Source organism: Populus alba, chromosome 3, assembly GCF_005239225.2.
Source record: "Populus alba chromosome 3, ASM523922v2, whole genome shotgun sequence".
Lineage (NCBI taxonomy): Eukaryota > Viridiplantae > Streptophyta > Magnoliopsida > Malpighiales > Salicaceae > Populus > Populus alba.
The window spans coordinates 9,837,080-9,857,997 of NC_133286.1; the positions used below are offsets into that span (position 1 = coordinate 9,837,080).

The 20,918-nt window shown below is 30.6% G+C and overlaps 1 protein-coding gene across 4 annotated transcripts; it reads left to right on the forward strand.

Moving 5' to 3' along the window:
- Nucleotides 1–835: 835 nt before the first annotated feature.
- Nucleotides 836–11,506, forward strand: LOC118037904 (uncharacterized). 4 transcript variants are annotated; one of them, XR_004685681.2, is made up of 21 exons: nucleotides 836–1,116; nucleotides 1,206–1,240; nucleotides 1,332–1,453; nucleotides 1,540–1,629; nucleotides 1,714–1,833; nucleotides 1,940–2,023; nucleotides 2,323–2,400; nucleotides 2,939–3,064; nucleotides 3,147–3,236; nucleotides 3,692–3,727; nucleotides 3,825–3,880; nucleotides 4,615–4,762; nucleotides 7,021–7,465; nucleotides 7,556–7,647; nucleotides 7,758–8,307; nucleotides 8,475–8,601; nucleotides 8,809–8,850; nucleotides 9,001–9,166; nucleotides 9,337–9,420; nucleotides 9,500–9,702; nucleotides 11,186–11,506. XR_004685681.2 is itself a non-coding variant. In XM_035044060.2 (20 exons), the coding sequence occupies exons 1-20, from the start codon at nucleotides 887–889 to the stop codon at nucleotides 9,641–9,643; spliced, it is 2,865 nt and encodes a 954-aa protein (XP_034899951.1). In that variant the 5' UTR covers nucleotides 836–886; the 3' UTR covers nucleotides 9,644–10,158. The 4 variants fall into 4 exon arrangements, 1 of the variants encoding a protein (XP_034899951.1); XR_004685680.2 differs by lacking the exon at nucleotides 11,186–11,506 and adding an exon at nucleotides 10,571–11,161; XR_004685682.2 differs by lacking the exon at nucleotides 11,186–11,506 and adding an exon at nucleotides 10,287–10,506.
- The last annotated feature ends 9,412 nt before the right edge of the window (nucleotides 11,507–20,918 follow it).

Sequence of the window (20,918 nt, forward strand, 5' to 3'; positions counted from 1 at the left end):
TGCATAGTTTTTAAACTCGGCCCAGTTCAAGACCCGGGTTTCAAGTTTTGATCGGATCACCGGATCACCCAAGTTAATTCTTTTATATATATATATATATCAAAGTGATGTCATTTTAGTAAAAATAACAAAAATCAACGGATTACAACCGAGTTTTTGATCGGGTTTTGTCTGGTCAATTGGATCACGCAGGTCAACCGGGTCACACCAGGTTTTTTCTTTTCCTATTTTTTTCTTAATCTCGGCCTGGTTCCAGCTCAAGGTGGGTCAGGTCCCTGGTCAATCTACCGGGCGGAGCTTAGTTTTAAAACTATGCATATATGTTAACACGATGATAATATTGGAGTATGCATATATTATATTATATTATATTTAAAAACTATAAGGATTCTATATATACATAAATATATATACTTATATAATACTAATGTAAATATCTCAAATCAAGTGTAATGATATTTATATTATATTTATTATTTATAAGATGAAATAAATATAAAAAATAAATCTATACGTTTAAATTGATTTGGGTAAACAAGTATCATCCTGAGGTTAAATTGACATCCATGGCAATGAAAGATAATGGAGGAGCTCACACACTTGTAGAGTTTGACATCTCTCTCACGGATCACTTTCATGCCACCCCCCCCCCCCCCCCCCATGAATCCCGTTTGATTTTAAAAAGGGCACACCGGCCATATACAAAAGCCCTCAAGGACATTTAGATGGGCTTGATTTCGGGCTTTTAGCCTGTTGTCCTAGTCCTGCATAGCTCGGCCCGGCCACAAATGTAAATTTGAGCAGTTTTTTTTTAATTATTATATTTTCATTTGATTTAGCATCACCGCCGTGCCTCAACGACACACGACTTCCCTAGTGACGCGAAATGGGGAGACGTTGGTGGATGAAATGGTACAGCTGGGTGATACTGGTGGCTCACGTGTTTGCAATACTGATATTCACTAGAGGATTCTTGCTTACTCGAACAGAACTTCCATATTACAGCCACGGCAGCGACATATCTCAATCTCCCTGCTTCTCCTCTACCAGCACTAATCACAGTTGGAATAAACCAGTTGTGGATCGCCTTGTCATCATTGTTCTCGATGCAATCAGGTTCTTCATCTCAGTTATCAACCATTTCTTATTTATTTACTTCATTTATTTGATTATTGTTATTTATTTTATTTTTTTTGCATTTTCAGGTTTGATTTCGTTGCTCCGAGCGTATTTTTTCAAGGTTAGAGGAGCTCTGCTCATTCCTGTTCAAGGTTTTTAATTAATTAAATCTATATTATCTTTGTGTTGATTTATTGTTGTTGTTGTTATAGAAAAGAAGGCATGGATGGACAAATTATCTGTGCTGCAAAAGATGGCATTTGCTGAAGGATCGTCTGCCAAGATTTTCAAAGCTATTGCTGATCCTCCTACCACTAGCCTCCAGCGTTTGAAGGTCTGCTTTTATTTTATTTTTATAATTTTTGAATTGCAATGCATCCTCCTTTATGTATTTATTGTGATGTAATTGTAATGTTTTAGGGTTTGACAACGGGTGGATTGCCGACTTTTATAGATGTTGGAAATAGCTTTGGTGCTCCTGCCATTGTTGAAGATAACTTTATACATCAGGTTATTTATTTATTTTGTTGCCTTCTACAACAACAGTTTAATTGCCATGTTTGTTGTTATCGACCTGGTTGGTCTCACTGGCAGCTGGTTGAAAACGGGAAGCGAGTAGTGATGATGGGTGATGATACATGGATCCAGTTGTTTCCTCATCATTTTAATAATTCTCATCCTTACCCGTCTTTTAATGTTAAGGATCTTCATACGGTATGCAATTTTTAACAATTTGCCTTGCTTTTCTCATTTCCAAGAGACTTCATGATTAATACTTCTCTATACATTGACAACCTTGGTGAAAATTTAAATCTTTTAGGTAGATAATGGATGCATCGAACACCTATTTCCTGCCCTATATCAAGACGACTGGGATGTTCTTATTGCGCATTTTCTTGGCGTGGTGAGATTCAAAATGCTTTATTTCTGCAAGTGACTAATATGTCTGGTCTGTTATTGAATTTATGTGTGCTATAAGACATACTTTGTTATCAGCTTATGTTCCAAATATATTATGAAATTCAAAAGAGGGTTCTGGTTTGAGTTATGTACCATTTGAACTTTGAAAAGAGCACCATCCTAACCCCCCCCCCCCCAATGATTTTCTTTCCAGCATCAAATTTCTCCATGTCCTCTTAAAATTGGAACAATTTTTTCACAAGCTTTGACTGGAATCTGAATTGTGTGATCTATGTGGCATAGGATCATGCTGGGCATATATTTGGTGTTGATTCCTTGCCAATGATAGAAAAGTTGGAGCAGTACAATCTCATGTTAGAGGTAATTTTCTCAATTATGATTATCTAAGTTGCATCATATACTTGATCTTGCAGCTTGCTTTGAATTTTCCATACTGTTGATTTTGTTGGTTGGTTTGGCACTTTGCACCTCTGTGATAAACTGGTCAGATATTTTGAATTTTGAGTTTCTTGGACCGCCTTCTTTTTTAGATTTAGCTGGAATAGGTGCGTATCAGACTAGTGATGTACTACATAAGTTCTGGGAAAAACGATATGTCTACAACAATAAGCTGCAAATGTAACCTTTTAGTTATCCTCTGTGCATTTAACTATGTGTAAGCATTATTTCTTTAACTTAAACCCGGATTTAGGAAAATCAATTGATTGCTATTTAAGCCATTACACTAGTAAAAACTATACTTGCCTTAGTAATTTCCTATAACTACAATAACAATTGTAAAAAGGAAATAAAGAAAATGCATAATTAATAGTAGTCCACTTGTGTGTGATCATGTGTGTGTAAAAACATATGTATGTTTATGTATATGTATATGAGATGACTATGTTTTTTGCTTCAGAAAGTAATCAAAGTCCTCGGGAGCCAATCTGAACCAGGTGGCTTACATGAAAATACTTTTCTTCTGGTTATGGGTGACCATGGACAAACCTTAAATGGTGATCATGGTGGTGGAAGTGCTGAAGAGGTATACTATTTGTCTTGTTCTCAAAGAAACTTGATTGGCTTTGTTTTTGCTGATTTCTGAAAATTGGAATCATGCTATGCAGGTTGAAACATCAATTTTTGCAATGAGTTTTAAGAAGCCTCCAACTTCCATTCCATCTGAATTAGATACGTCATCTTGTAAACTAGATTTGGTACTTCCCCACTCTTTAAATGAACGCATAAATTTTGCCAACCACTGTATATACTAATGTCTATTTCACTTAATCAGCTCATCCTTCCACCTTTTGAGTTTCCACTACATTAATGAAGCATTATATTCCTAGTTGTTTTAGCTTTGACTATGTCACTTCTTCTCGATTACTCAACAATGAATAAAAGAGGGGGAGAAGAAAAGGAGCACGAATTGTTAACAGAAATGCGGTTTTGTGTTCTCTATAAATCTCTACTTATGTAGTTGCAAAAGTAGACTGTGCATCTTGCAACTTTGATAGACATGAAACTTCTTTCAAACTTGCAATGAAAGAATTTGGAAAATCAGATAGAATACCAAATTGAAAAGGAAAATAGGTAGAATTTAATCGGTACATGTGTCAGGATTCTTGTTGGTCCTTCTGACTGGATTGAGCTTTATGTATTCCAATTTCAGGATGGAAAGAAGAAATGTGCCAGCTCCATCCAACAGGTAAAAATTATCATTTCACTTCTGTCATTCTATTGCGATTTCATTTCAATTATGTATTAACCTCATGATAAGTACTTATTGATGTCATTTTATGCAGCTTGATTTTGCAGTGACAGTGTCTGCTCTGCTTGGTATTCCGTTTCCTTTTGGAAGGTGCCGTGTAAGCATGGTTTAGTTTTAACATTTGATCCGTTGCATGTTTATAATATATCCTTATTGACTGATGGTTTTCTAGGTAAACGAGACCACTTTCTTTACTTAGTTTGGCAGTTTCTGTTCTCTCCAATATGTCGTGAAAGTCATTGGTGTTGACAGAATGCTACAATATGTAGATCATTCTTAGACTTTCTATACTGGAAAAAAAAATTTGGCAGCGGAGATGAGGTTGATCTCCTTTTCCATCCATTACCTTGATCAGTGATCTTTATTCCAATGAGCACTTTTGCTTGTGATAATATTTTCCCTGATTGCTCCTTTCTGTCATTGTACATAACAACATAATAATTATCGCTAGCAAAACAGATCATTGTATAATTGATGTGCAGACTAGCATTATTTTGTTGATCTATAATCTCACAACTGAATGTCCAAATATTGGATGTTTATAAATCTTAATTTTTAAAAGAACACTACTACTAAGCTGTGAAAGATATAAATTAACCAGCTTTGGTCTTTTGTATTAACTAATCTCTGGCTTGTAAAAACTTGAAAATTTCCACTTGCTTCCAAAGTCATGTATCAGTTTTTTCACCTAGTAAAAGAGCTTCTTTGTCGCTTGGGATCACATTTTCAAGTTTGAGCTATTGCCTGTTGTCATTTACATTGCTTTTAGTTTGCTGCAATGGAATTTTCATCCAGAATAATGCTTGTAAGTTTTGTTTTTTCAGCATCGGACGAGTTAATCCTGAGCTATATGCTTTAGGTGCTGGTACATGGAATTTGGGTGGCATAAATGCGAGGGATTCCTCCAATCTGTCAGAATTGGAGGAATGGTTACTGAATTATGTCAATGTACTCTGCATCAATTCCTGGCAGGTACATTTTCTTTGCTGGTCTTGAATATTAAATACACTTAAATAGCATGATATAAATTACATATTTTATTGCTAATCTATTTATTTTTCTAAATTTTAAACTACATGGTTGTTTCATCTATACATTCCAAAGAGATCATGCCATTCCTGTGTCTTCTTTCACTGTTACCTGAAAATTTTCAGTAAATTGAGGAAGAAGATAGTGAAATCTAAAAATAAAACAAGGATTAGATATTATCCTAATATCAAGAGATAAGAAAAAAATAAGAAGCGTGTGCCATCTCCTTCAAGTATCTGCTAAAGAGACCTAAAAGGTTCGTAATGATGCCTCCATAGAGATGCCAAAAACATATTCTTTGGCTTTAATTACTTGAGGAAAAAAAAAGAGTAGTCCTACCCACAAATCCTCCCATAAAAAATGAAGTACATGTCTACCTTTTGTATCATAGGAGGGAAGAAAAAAAAAAGGATATATTTATGAGAGCTTCTTGGGTTTGTAGCACAGTGAAAAAAATAATTGGTAAAGTAACATAGAAGAGAAAATATTTAGGAAAATAACACGGATTAACGAGTGGCAGATGCCAACTGCGACTGTCATTGAAGCATTTTTCATTACCAAGCGGAAGATTTATGTTAAATTGTCTAAGAAAATGAGTTCATTTAGTGAGTCGCAGATGCTATCTGCGACATGAGAGTTTCAGTTAGCATCTGCGACCTCTTTGAAGCATTATTCCATAAAAAATGATTTTGAAAAGGAGTTCGTTACTCACGATACAAGTTATTCCAGCTGAAGAAAATTCTAAACTTGAATAAAAAATATAATTTACCGAGATATGAATTAAAAATTAATTGGTGTACGGTGCCTCACCACATAGCAATCACTTTTTTAGGTTTGTATCACAGTGGAGAGAACTCGGTCCAACAAATTAATTGGTGTCCAGTTTACATAGTTTAAAAAATTGATATATAGGCAAGATGTCCTTAACAGGAAAACCAACTCCTTTTTGGCCAACCAAACCTTAAATAGGATAGAGCATGACAAATATTAAATTGCGACTCTCGAGTCATATATATCATCTACGACTTATTAAACTATGTTATTTTCTCTACTATGCTACTTCACCAATTATTTTTTTTCACTGTGCTACAAAACATAAAAATTCATACGTGTGATATACAAGAATTTCTTCGGACTTGCATGAGCAATAGAAGTTATCATGGTAGCATTTTAAACATTTACAGGGGACTACAATTGTTAGCGACCTTATTAGATTTTGGATTCTGGTTTGGAACCCCCATGATGGGCTGACCAGATCCATGTAGTGATTTAAAAAAAAAAAAAAAAAGACTTCATTTGAATAAGTTGAATGAGCTCTGAACTGCTGTCAACCACTTTTCAAAAAGAGGTGCAGGTTTCTGGCAGCTCCTTTGGCCATGTGTTAAAAAGATACAGAATTGTGCATTTAAAAAATAATGAACAGTGTGTTATGTGGATGCATAACACTCTCCTATCTCAAATATTTGTATGGTATTAATACTTGTGATATGTGGATGTTGTCAAAATTTATGATCACACTTTGACCTATGAGTAAATGGCATCAATGGAATGTAATTCAAATATTTAATCCCATATGATTATATAATTTTTGCTGACATGCTTCAGAGGGTCTGATTTTATGTTTGTATTGTATAATTTGTATTTATATGAATTTGTACAATGGGATCTGAGCAGTTTGCATGTATATCTACCTTGTTGTAAAGATTCAGTTTTTAAGGAAAATGCCATAACCACTTACCTGACAAAGCTAAAGGCTGTACCCAAATCCCCTAGACCTTAAGTAGCAGCACATTTCCTCCACATCAGACCTGAGAAAATGTCTCATCACCACCCTCTCCAATCTTAGAAGGATATAGATAACAGAAAGGAATGCTAGACAAACAAGGCAGAATAAGTGTTGTCCACCTTAGGTAATACCAATAGCCTTTCAATTCTTGGTATAGGAATTTTTAATTATTTGTTGGTCATTTGGTTGTGGATTAGCTGGAGGTGGTACATTGTCATCAACTGTGAAGATAAAGTTTTATCTTTGTTTTCAACTATTTATATATTCCTTTTCTTTTCCCTGTAGGGGATGGGGTTTGGTGGAATTCGAACCACCACCGTTGCCTGTTTTCCACTTTGACTAATACTCTCTTAAGGCAATCTTGCAGTTATTCACCATCTCTATTTTCCAATGTGATGTTAACTCTCTTCTGCAGGTGAAAAGATACATTGATGTCTATTCAGCTTCATCTGTCATTGGATTTTCCTCTGAAGACTTGTTGCACATATCAAATGCATATGTTCAGGCAGAGCAGAATTGGGCAAACAGTACTAAGAACCTACTATTGCATAGAAATGAAAGAAGCCACACATTGTTACCTGCTCTTACAAGGCAAATTGATTTTTATTTTAGCTTCCTATCAAATGTCTCAGAGCTGGCTCGCTCCAAATGGACTGAATTTAATCTGAAGCTGATGGGAATTGGTCTCGGGACCATGTTAATTTCACTCTTTATAATATTTCTTGCCATTCAAAGAGTGAATAATCTGTATACGACTTCTCTTTTGTCTCCTGGAGGTTCTGGAATTTCCTTTGAATTAATATTTGCCTTCTTTGTTGTGGCAATACGTGCATGTAGCTTCCTGTCAAACAGTTTTATTTGTAAGTTCTGAGCCTGGCTAGCTTTTTCATGGTTTGAGAAGTGCTTTTCCTCCTTTCCTGACATCCCTTTTTTCTAAACCCTGATCTCAGTGGAGGAAGGAAAAGTGGCAAGTTTTCTTTTGGCCACCACCAGCATTGTCAGGCTACGTTCTTCAATCATGAAAAAGAAGATGCTATTTGAAGTACGTATTGGTGGCCTTAAAAGTTTGTCACATTATGTTGATGTTTATGATCAGAAAATATATCATAGATTGTTTTTGTGATGCTAATTTTCATGGGCTTCACCTTGCAGGCATTAAGTTTTCTGCTGTTGATATCCATTCTCAGATTTACCATTGAAGTTGGGCTGTCAAAGCAGGCTGCCACTTCTTTATTCCTGAGCGCGTCTCCTTCATGGGTGCTTGGGGTTGCCCCAGGTCATCCACTGTGGACATACATGGCTGAAATTGGCCCAATTCTTGCTGTCATATTATTGGCATGCTTGCTATGCAGGACCATCGCCAACAGCATTTTTGGGGGACTTTGGAAGTATATTACCATGGCAACCATTTTAAGCTATGTGCTTATAGCAGTGTATTGGGGAGCTGAAAGTAGCATACCGACCCTAGCACTGTTGCTTCAAGGAATGGCAAAAGGTCACATCCCAAGAATGATTTATGCAATTGGGCTGGGTCAACTGCTTTTGTTTGCGGTTGCACATTTGTTTGTTAAAGATAGAGAGTTAGATTACAAGAGGAGCTTGGTAGTGAAAACAGTATCCATTTTATCTGCTTGGAGTCCAACAATCATCATTCTGTCAGGAAAACAAGGTTCCTTGGTAGCATTGGCACTGATAATTGGAGGTGCTTATTTTCTTAATATTCTTTTGGTATTACATCAAATTGCATCATGTTGAGCTGTTGTCTTACTTGAGTCCTTTGTTTTTCTTCTGTTTAGTAGTATTTTCATAAGTGATTATTGGTGCACTATTTTACAAAGGATTAGGCTCATAGAAAGTCTCTGTTTACAGGTTATTGCATAGTGAAGTTGGAAAGTGTGGAAGACAGTGACTCTGATGCTATTTTTACTTTCAACCCTCTTGCTATTGCACAGTGGAACCTCTTAGCTGTGTGTCTATTTTTTGCCACTGGTCATTGGTGAGATGCTTGTGATCTACTCTGATGCTTGTGCATATGTTGCGTATATTTTTGTCTTTAAATTTTATTATTATTATTCGTGACTATATGTAGTTGACTAACACTGGAAGCAGATTTACTTATCATGTAGTTTTGAAACTCTAATTTAAGCAGCTTTACTAATCCATCCAATATATATTTCATAACCTCACACCTCTCTCCCTGCAGGTGTGCATTTGATGGCCTGCGGTATGGTGCTGCATTTATTGGGTGAGTCTTGGGTATGGGAGTGCATGCAGACATATTGCGCGATTCTTAAATTAATTGCTAATGATAATGCAGATGATGTGGTAGTGCTCCATCCGCAGGGGTAAATTACCATTGCCAATTGACTTATTTTTAGCCTATTCCATATTTCAGGTTTGATGAATTTGTCCTTGTTCGTCAAGCGATCCTTCTTACAATAGATACATTTGGCTTTTCTCACATTCTTCCTGTTCTTGCACTTCCATTTCTGGCTGTTTGCAATTTTTTGTTTGGTCAGAATGACCATGGGAAGGATTTTCGTTTCACCCAGTTGTCTCAGGTTAGTTAATTGCCTGAACATCACTGTTGGTCATGCTCCCTGCAATTTTTATATATTTCTGCCCTCGCTTTTAAAGAAGTTCTTGTGTGATTTTTATTTTTCTTCTTTTATTTTCAAGAATGTCATAACCAGTGGCAGAGACTTATTATAGATCTTCTTCCATTTTTCAGATGTATATGATGTATGGACTTATTACTGCCACCACGGTCACTGTCACCATAATATGCGTTACCATTCAAAGGCGCCATCTAATGGTATTGGATCATTTAAACATTCCGTACTAGCCTGCATTGAACACCTACTGACATTTTGTTTGCTTCCGACTCCATGCAGGTATGGGGACTATTTGCTCCAAAATTTGTTTTTGATGTGGTCGGCCTTGTTCTTACCGATGCGCTGATTTGCCTAGCTTCACTTTTATACTCTGGTCGACTAGAGGATGATGATACACAGGCGGTTCAGAGAACTGAACAGTAAATTTCTCAAAAGTCACAAGGGATTAACCACTGCCCACTCCATGGGGATTTATATGCAAGGTTAGTATGAGAGAGAGAAACATTAGATATCCGAGTCAAATTTACTTCATAATAATGTCTGTCAATCGGTCTGTTCATAGTAACACAAGCATTCTTGCGGCTCCCTTTTTACACCTAGGAGCAGGTCCAATTTTGTAATGTTGTTTCATGGGATAATGAGATGGATGACTTGGCATACTGTAGTCTGTGTGCGTGAACTCTGCTAGTAGTGGATTCCATCCCAGCCATTAATTAACCATTTCGAAAGGAGCCCAATCTACAACTTGCATAGATTAGAAATTGAGATTCTTAAGTGATAAGCAGTTTCATGGTGGATTTTGAGGAAAAATCCGAGCTTCTAAAACCGGGGACAGCAGCAATGGTTCGAAAAAACTAGTTTGTAGGATGATTTTATCAAGCCCGTCCCTGTTTTCTTAAAAGAATCCGCCACAGCTTAAAACATAAGAGCCTTTCCTATTATGATGCTTTATTTAGTTTCTAGCAGCTGAGTTTTGATATATATATATATATATATATATATATATATATATATATATAAGCAACTTTCTAATTTTTTTTTGTTTTCTGGAACGGTGGATTCCCAGAGTAGAAGGGACCTTGTTTATGGATACTTGACACTGGGTGGTAAAAGATGCTCCCTCTGTCACGGTAACAAGAGCTAAAGGACAAAATGTTCGAGTCAGCTATTTAATTACTTGTCTCCAAATTATAGTTTGTTTATTTTTTATTTTAAAAGGTGATTTTAAAAAAATATATAATATTTTTTTTTATTTAGTTTTAAATTTATCGTTTTGAAGTGCTATATTAAAAATTTTAAAAAAATATTATTCTAATATATATTGTACTTTATACTGAACTAATTTGGCAGGTTAATGGAGAAACCTTGCGAGAGAAGTTGAATTGAGAAAAATATTGATGGGGCAACTTTTCCTGGTTGCTTTATTTATAATCCAACCGAACTAGACCTAATAAATTGACTTCATACGAGTTGTCGAATCTAGTTTTAACAACTGTAACTCCAATATGAATGGATGACGTCATTCCTTCTCTAACATTCCCTTCCCAAGTAAGTTTTTTTTTTTTTTTTCCTTGTCGAAGCACGTGCTCCTCCATAGGTGGTGGCCGTAATGCTAAAAATCTTACCAAACAAGGGACGCGAACCTTTCAACAAACTCTATGCTTGAGGACAAAATCTTAGTATCCCTTCGAAGTTCCATGTACATCTCAACTACTTGTCGTTTTACATATATTTCGGTTACTCCACTCCACTCGCCTTGGCCAGCTTTCACTTTGTGAATTAACACACCATAATTGTATGGAAATTTTTTTATATATATTTTCGAATTATTTTGAAATATCAATGGAAAATATATTAAAAAATTAGTTTAATATATTTATAAATAAAAAATGTTTTAAAAAAATCTTCTATTAAGCTGCCATGATTACCGACAGCGTCAAGCACATCTAATCTTTTCATTTGCAGATAGAAAATGACATGCACACAGAGGGAGATCTTTCAAAGAGATTAGAGCCATCCATGTTAAGTAGAGATCGACAGTTGATAAGGTCCTTGTTTATTAACTTTAACAATATGGACGGCTACGCCACTGGCCCCTGATTGCATCACTCCGAACCTTTCCACCTCACATTGAAGGGACAGCTTCTTTCGAAGAAATCTCAATGTCGCCTGCCTCTGAATATATTATCCCATTATCAATTTAGTTTCTAAATATTCTTACATATCAATTTTACTTCAAATATACTTTTAATGTTAAACAATTCAATTCATCTGGCAGTTGAAATATCACTGAAGAACAATTTTAGAGCCGTCGTTCATGGCAAATTTCCTCGACTTCCCTGCCTTCCTATCAGTAAAGTTGACCAAGTAAGGCCATATTTATTATGATTTGACGATAAGATTATCTTTTAGGTATATTAAAGCTTATTTTAGAATTTTTTTATAAAATCTTGTAATGAAAGCGCAGATTGCACAAAATCTCCTAAAATGTCATTCGATTAGGACCCACTATATTTCTAAACTAGACGCCCGCTATAATGTTGGGTGGACAATTGTGTGTGTATAAAAGAAACATCCAAATGTTATTAACGTTTTTCTTGTTAAAAAAATTTAAATCATTTAAACATTAATTTAATGGCATTTAATTGATCTGATGGATTTAAATAATCAGTAAAAATATAATTTAATTCTAAAAAAATTTAAGATAATACTATTAACCCGAGTTATGAGATCAGGATAATCTCATAGAAAGAATATATATATATATATATATATACCTCGAGTCAGACAGTTAACATGTCAAAACCATGACATAAGTTATAAAATGAATCAAGTCAACCAAGTTAACATGTCAGAACCATAGTTATGAAATCAAGTTAACCATTTATATATATAAAAAAATCACAAGGTCCAATCTATAATAAATTAATTGTTAAAATTTAAAACTATTATAATGAATAGGAGGGTGTGCTACCACCCCTTTTTTTAATGTATTGTTAATGTTAATTTTGTTGTTAGAGAAAAAACAAATCGGTGTGTAGAGGATACAAAGAGACCGACTATACATCCAATACAAAAATATTGTGCCTTTTTTTTACACGCATACATTTGAAAGGATCCCACCATATCTATATTGAAACCAAAACAGAGATTACCTTATCAAGATCTTTTGGACATCCCTTGTGGGAACAGTTAATGCATTATTGAATGTTAAAACTTAGACGTGACTAAAAAACTGAAAAAATTGATTAAATTAAGAAAGTTAAAAAAATATAATAAAAACAATTGAATGGTGAAAAAAATCAATTAAAATTTTAAAATAATTAATTAGTTTGGTTTGGTTTTGGTTTTATAAACTTGAAATAAAAAAAACTGAACCAAATCTAAATCAGGGAAAAAAACCAAGTCAAACCAGGGAAAAAGAACCAAACCGATTTGAATCAGGTTTTTATCCTAAAAAACCAAACCAAACCTAAACTTGTTGGTTTAAACCGGTTCCAATTTGTTCGATTTTTTTTTTAATTCAGTTAGGTTATTTTTTTGATAAAAACTAAACCGAATAAAAAATAATAACTACTAGCAAAAATGACGTAAACATGCATCTTTATTTTTCCTTTTGTTTTTTATTTTGGCAAAAAAAATCGTTTTTTCGTACTTACGTGTATGCACCAAATTCATGGTTAAATGGCAATTAATCCCTACTTTTGTTTACAACTTTGATATGCAACAAATTGATCCTTGTGTTTATATTGATGATCGTTTGTGAATTCAATGATCTTCCAGAAAATTCAAATTTAGAATAAACGGCTTAATTTGTTGAATATATATGAATTCTTTAGAGAATAATAATTACTAAAAGAACTTGTAGCTTATAGTGCATGTTATATTATTGGCTCGGCCAGTGAAAATGCTTAGCCAGCTTAATTAGCATTATTAGATTCTGGGATGTATGATAGGCTAAAATATTATTTGTTTAAAATTTAAATTTTAGTGTTTTTAGATTATTTTTATATATTGATATAAAAAGTAAAATTTAAAAGATAAAAAAATAATTTTAATATATTTTTAAACAAAACACATTTTAAAATACAATTTTTATTAAATTTTCAAACAAAATGTATTATGCTAACACAACCTGTTATCTTTTCTCTTTATGGGATTTAATTATCTTAATACAATGATTAAATGTAACCATGTGCTTGAAGTTATTAACTCCAAGTCATTGTAGCTAGTGGTGGAGGCATGGGTTGGTAGAAGTCCTGGTCCTTGCAAGGAAATATTTTTTTTTAGTTTTTTTTTTATAATATTTATAATTTTAATAATAAAATAACTAAAATTTCAATTTATATTTAGAATAATTATTTTAATCTGATTTTTTTTTTTAATCTTGCTTCGCCCTTGACTACAACAAGCATAGTCTGTATTACACACACCATGGTACGTCCATGACCCAACGCAAAAATCAAATTAAGAACGTATAATTAACCAGCACCCTTCTCAAATTATATATATATATATATATATATATATATTGCTGTAAAAAAACTAAAAAAAGTGGCTTTTGTTTCATATTGTACGAAGATTGTTCTTGTACAATGAGTTCAAGGAGAAAATCCTAAGAAAGATGGTGAAGCATACAGAGATGTTGTTGTCAGGGCTGCTGGGTGGAAAGGCTCACAATGGGACCGTTAAATTAGTTATTACATGTTTGAAGTGCTTTTTCAAAAAAAAAGTTTGAAAAAAATTTTAAAAAAATTTATTTTTTATTTTGCTTTAAATTAATATATTTTTGATGTTTTTAAATCATTTTGATGTGCTAATCTCAAAAATAATTTTTAAAAAATAAAAAAAATATTATTGACATATTTTTTTAAGTGAAAAACATTTTGAAAAGCAAGAAGAACCATATTCTCATGTTTTTTAAGTTGCTTAGCTACACATATAAACGTATATAGCAATCAGATTTCTCAGCTTTTTTCTTTCCTCTTCTTTTTGGAAGCAGCTGTAAAAAAAGCCTGTAAAGTGGTATAATAATTATTTTTAAAATATTTTTTTATTTTAAAATATATTAAAATAATATTTTTTTTTTAATTTTTAAAAATTATTTTTAATAATTAACATGTCAAAATAAAATAAAAAATATAAAAAAATTTAACTTAATTATTAATTATGTACAACCAGACATAAGGTCACACAAGGATGTTTCATGTTTTAAAGATGTTTTTTTTTAAATAATTTTTTTATTACAATTTATTGTTTTATATTTTCAGATTATTTAATATATTAATATTAAAAAATTCTGAAAAAAAAAATCATATAGAATCTATTATTTTTATCGAAATTGTACAGGCTAAGCACTTGAGCTAGAGATTCAGAGATGGGAGCACTGGCAAGGATATGGTGCGGAGATCTGGCTTTAGTCAAATAAGGTGAGTCTATGAGCAGTGCGATAGTGACTTTGATATGGCTTGAATGTCAGCAAGATTACATCTTAATAGTAAAAAAGTATCAATTATTAAGATGCTAAACAAATCAATCACCCTAGATTGTTGGTACACGCTATACACTACGAGTAAGATCAAATATTTTCTTTTAATGTAAAAAAAAAATATCGACGCATTGCAAATATCTTTTCTAGTAAAAAAAATAAAATTATATGGAAATTGATTAGGTATGTCTCAATTGTTTTGGTGGGTTTTAAAGTAATTTGATTTATGAATAAAAATATAGTTTTACTCAAATAAATATTAAGATGGAATTGTTTTAATAAATATTAAGACGGTAAATGTAATATATTAGATTTATTCAAATCAATTCGAGTTAATTTGTCAATATACGTACTAAATTATGAAATCATGATAAAGTCCATGAAAAGTAAAATAAAACATATTACAAAACTCAATTTCATATAAATTCAATGTTGAAAAATAAAACTGAAAAAATAATCAATTAAAAAAAAGATAAAAAAATAACTCAAGTTAACCCGAGTTAACTAACAAGCCCACGATCCAAGTTATGAAACCGGGATAATCTAATAAAAAGAAATTAAAATAAAGTATGAAGTTCAATTATCAATCAACTAAGTCTTGAAAATAAATCAATTAAAAATAATAAAAAAAAATAATTCAAGTTAATTAGGATTAATCATCCGTCAAACTTGTGATCCAAATCATGAGATGATAATAACTTCATATAAAGCATACTGAAATAAATAACGAAACCTAATTCCTAATCAACTCAGTATTAAATAATGAAATTGAGAAAAAAATATCAATTAAAAAAAAAACTTGAATCAACCGAGTTAATTTTTTAAACCCGTGACAGGATCATGGGTTTTGGATAATCTCATAACAAATAAATTGAAAAAAATTATGAAAATCAATCCTTAGAACCTGATAGTTAAAAATATAATTGAAATTGAAAAAAAAAAGATTATAAAAGAAAAAAAAAAAGAAAAAAAAAACTAAAAAGGAGGTACAATAAAATCTTTTTTAATTTTTTTTTTGTTAATTAATATTTTTAGTTCAACACCTATTCATCCTCATTATCCTCCTCAAACAATTATGATGGCAGTTCCACCGTGATGATGGCTAGGTTTTGATATTAAGCTTAGACCATGTTTGTTTTCTGGAAAGTAGTTTTCGAGAAATCATTTTTTAAATTTTTCTGTGTTTGTTTGTGATTAGGGAAGTTGGTTAATAAAAAACACTTTCTAGTAAGTGGAAAACACTTTTCGGTCAACGAAAAACACTTTCCGATCAATTTCAGTAAAAAAAAAATTTGACTTGGTTTTCAGGAAAGTGTTTTCCCTGTAACTGTGTTTGTTTGTCAGTAGAAAAGTTGGTCAATGAAAACACTTTCCAGTCAAAAGAAAAATTTGGTTTGGTTTTCAGGAAAGTGTTTTCCTGAAAATTTGGGGGGAAAACACTTTCCGGAAGTTGTGAAAAATTTAGAAATGTGATTATTTGCTGATTATATCAAATTTGATCCTCAAACTTTTGATTGCTATATATATATTTTGTTTTGAATATTTATTTTTCAATTTCATCTCTTAAAATTTTTATTTTTATATTAACTTTAGTCCTTATTTTTATAATTGCTATTTTGCTTTTTCCTTATCATTTTTTTTATTGAAATTTTTTATCTATCAAATTTGGTCCTCATTCTTTTGATTGTTACTTATTTTATTTGAAATAATTTATGAAATGTTGATTATTATTATTTTGATTTGATTATTATGTTGATTATTATTTATTTTATTTGAGATAATTTATGAATTATATTTTTTTTTCTAATTTCATTCTCATTCAACTTTTTAATTTGTAAGATTTGTTTCTCATTATTTTAATAAACTTGAGAAAAATAAAATATTAATAAGTTATTTTCCAGCTCATTTTCCATGACATAACCAAACATTGGAAAGTGTTTTCCAACTTATTTTCCATTACACTACCAAACATCGGAAAATACTTTTTCAGAATTCCTTTCGGAATTCACTTTTCCAAAAGAGGAAACTACTTTCCAGCAAACAAACGGGGCCTTAGTGATTGGTTTGATTTTATGTATTAAACTGAATTTTTTTATATAATTTTAATTTATTAATGTAAAAAATTTAAAAATATTTTAATATTTTCTAAATAAAAAATATTTTAAAAAATATTTTTTTTTAGCTAAAACTAGATTATTGAACTACATTATATCACATGTCGGATCAAATATTTTCTTTTAATGTAAAAAAAAATATTGTGGCATTATAGATGTTTTTTTTGGCAAAAAAAATAAAACCATATAAGAATTGATTTGATATGTCTTGATTGTCTTGGCAGGTTCGAAAACAACCTGGATGACCAATAAGAAAATAGTTTGGCTTAAAATAAATATTTAAAATGAAAATTGTTTTAATAAAAATTTAGACGATAACACATTGGATTAATTCAGGTTAACATGAATTAACTTGCCAATACACATAAAAAGTCATGAGATCATGATAAACCTATAAAAAGCAAAAGAAAATACATTACAAAACTTGATTTTTAATAAACTCAGTGTTAAATGATGAAATTAAAAAAAAAATCAATGAAAAAAAGGACAAAAAAATAATCCAATTTAACTCGAGTTAACCTATCAAACCCACAATTCAGGTTATAAAGTTAGGATAACCCAATAAAAAAAAATTAAAACAAACTATGAAATTCAATTCTCAATCAACTCAGTATTAAAAGATGAAATTATGAAAAATCAATTACAAAAATATAAAAAAACGACTCAAGTTAACTAGAATTAATCCGTCAAATCTGTAACCCAGATCGTATGATATGATGATAACTTCATGGAAAATATACCAAAATAAAGCATAAAATTTAATTTATAATTAATTCAATGTTAAAGTAGTTTGTTTTTTTATAAAAAAATAAAATAAAAAATTAATATATTTTGAAATAAAAATATTTTATAAAAAAACTAAAGAAATAGAAGTCACTTCTCCTACAAAAACACACTTAAAGAGGTTTTTTGATATTACTTTTGTTTCATGTCTTTATTTCAAAAGTTTTAAAAACAAAAAAAAAAAGTGGTTTGTTTTTGTTTTTTCTAAATGAGAAAGCTGACAAATGTTAAATTTATTTTTAGAATTGGGGTAAGCTTGTTTGTGAGTATAGTTGTGATTGTTTTTAAAATGTTTTTTATTTAGAAATGTATTAAAATATTATATATTTTTTTTTATTTTTTAAAAATTATATGATATCAGCGTATCAAAATGATCTAAAAACATCAAAACATATTAATTTAAAATAAAAATAAAAAAATTTGAATTTTTTTTTTAAAATACAAAATTAAATAGAACTAAATTGTTTTAAGAAAAACCGAAAAACAAATAAAAATAATTAAATGGTTTTTTTTTTTTTAAGTTCTATTGATGGTTGGAAAGGTAGGTGTGTCTCTTACCCGATAAAATACGGAAAAGCAAGCAGACAGGGGTGGGGCCCACGGAACGTCATCTTCAGAGGCAGAAAGGACAGAGAATGAGTCATATACGATATACGTCTGCCATTTGCAGCAGCCTTTGTGCACCTTTTTCATATTTTTGGTCTTCCTTTTGTCTCATACGCTGCTACGAAAAAAGCTTCATTTCCTTTGACTTTTTCTGTAATAAAGGTCAGAAATTTTTTTTATATATATATATATATATATAGAGAGAGAGAGAGAGAGATTCATGTATTGAAAGAAACGACAAGTAGTTTTCGTATGGGAAAGGACCACGACGGCCTTGAAATTGAAGAGTTCTTCTGTATTTAATATTCCAGCCAATTTGAATCTCATCCCTCCTTTCCCCGATGATTTATGTGAAATGATTTAAAAAAAAAAAAAAGAATTAAGCATTCTTTGACTTTCAATCATTTTATCCCCAAGTCATCATCATCCAAGTACCTTGCTTTAGAGGTGTAAGGATTTTGTAAAAAGTTTTTTATTTATTTATTTTAAAATATATTAAAATAATATATATTAAAATTATTTTTAATATCAATAAATTAAAACAATTTAAAAATATAAAATATTTTTTTAAAGTAAAAAAAATTCTAAAAAATAGCAAAATGAAAGTTTAACTATAATGCTAAACAAGCCTCTACTGTGTTTATTATTATGCTGCATTCTATTTTTTAATAATATTTTTTATTTAAAAATATATCAATTTTTTTTTTTAATTTTGAATACCAATATATTAAAACCATAAAAAATATGAATTTGATATATTTTTACCAGAGCATGCTATTTCTATTAACTTTTATTTTATAGGTTTTATTTTGTGTCACTTTTTAGATTTTTTTTTAAAATCACAATGTGCATAGAGTTGGTTTAATTTTATTACTCATTCGAATTTTCTCTTTATTTTATAAATGTGTTTTATTAGAAATAAAATTTGATTTGTATAAATAAATAAATTTATATTGAAACAAGGTTTAATCTTACTTATTTATTTTGAATAAACTCCTATATCACAACAGACAAAACCTAAAACCAATCACAAGAGCCCTTCCTATATTTGGATTTTCTATTCATGTTCATAAAATATAAATTATAAAACTCAAATAAATAATTATATTTTATTTTGTGCTTAAATAATTCATTTGAATGTCAGAAATCAAATTGTATTTAAAAAGGTTCACCCACATGGTCTGTGCAGTTCTAACGGTGTGTGGTTCTCGCGGGGCGTTGAATTTGAAAAAGTGGGGACGTTGGTTTTTGGAAGCCCATAAGCACCGAGCTTCCACATGGCAAGAACCCACAGGCTGCACGCTGGCCTAGGACCCACATGGTCCCTTCTGGCTCCATCCACGGTGGTGGTGGTGATGTTGACGTGACCCTGAGTCAGCGGTTTAGATTTCAAGTTCCGACCTCTTTAACGGTAACCTTCTCTGTCACTCTTTGAATTCCCTTCAATAATTTTGTTGCCAATCATTATTAATTAAACTTTAATGTTTGAGAAAAATAAAAAAGAAATAACCGCAGCTTCCCACCACAGATTGCTCTGTTTTTTTGGCTTGTTTGGTTATAATTATTTTTTTATATTAAAATGGTATTTTTTTTATTTTAAAAAATTATTTTTGTGATCCTGTGTATTAAAATAATTTATAACATAAAAAAATTTAATTTTTTAGAAAAAATAAACTTTAATTTTTTATAAAATGTTGTTTGTACCGCATTTCTATATATTCTCTTCCTTGGTTATATGGGTTATTCATGATTCAATGGTAACTGAAAAGATAAATGTATGTATAAATTATGCCTTTTATAATCCTTAAATTTTATTCTTTACTATATTAAAAAGACATGCCTGTTCACTTTATATACAAATTAACCTAAAAAAATCGTTTAATTATCAATAACCAAATATATATATATATATATATATATATATATATATCGCTCGAGTCAAATTGAATTTTTATAAAGTTTAGATTTATGTAATTTATACTACGATAATGAATGTAAGATATATAAAAAAATAGAGTTTTCGTGTGAAAAATTCATAGAACATCATAGTAAAAGGTTAATAATAGAAATCAAAATACGCGGTTTGGAATTGTACGCCGCTTTATAAGAAAATTATTTTTTTATATTTTTAAATTGCATTATTATGTTACATTAAAAATAATTTTAAAAAATAAAAATATTATTTTAATATATTTTTAAATAAATATTATTTTAAAAAATAACATATAATATATTTACAAATAATAATTGATCAACAACCTCATTTAATATAAGCGAACTTGTTTAAGAGTGTGTTTGCGGTTATTTTTCAAAATGTTTTTCACTCAGAAATGCACTAAAATAATATATTTTTTTATTTTTTTAAAAATTATTTTTAACATCAGTATATCAAAATAATTTGAAAACATAAAAAAATAAAAAAATATTTATTTTTAAAACACTTTTAAAATATAAAATAATAATAAAAAAAGTCAAATATGCTTGGTTTTTTAGTCAATTAAGCAATTCTAGATCTATACAGCATTTTTCTTGCACATGTTCGTTTTTAATGACTTTTTTCCTTGTAGTGAAATATCGTACAGCATGAAAGAGAAGGTATAACAAATAGGACGAATGCATGTTCTCAATTGAAATATTGACTCTTAGAAGTTAAGGACCAATTCCAAACTAAATTTAAGAAATCTGGTGATTTTTTTTCTAGTTTGAT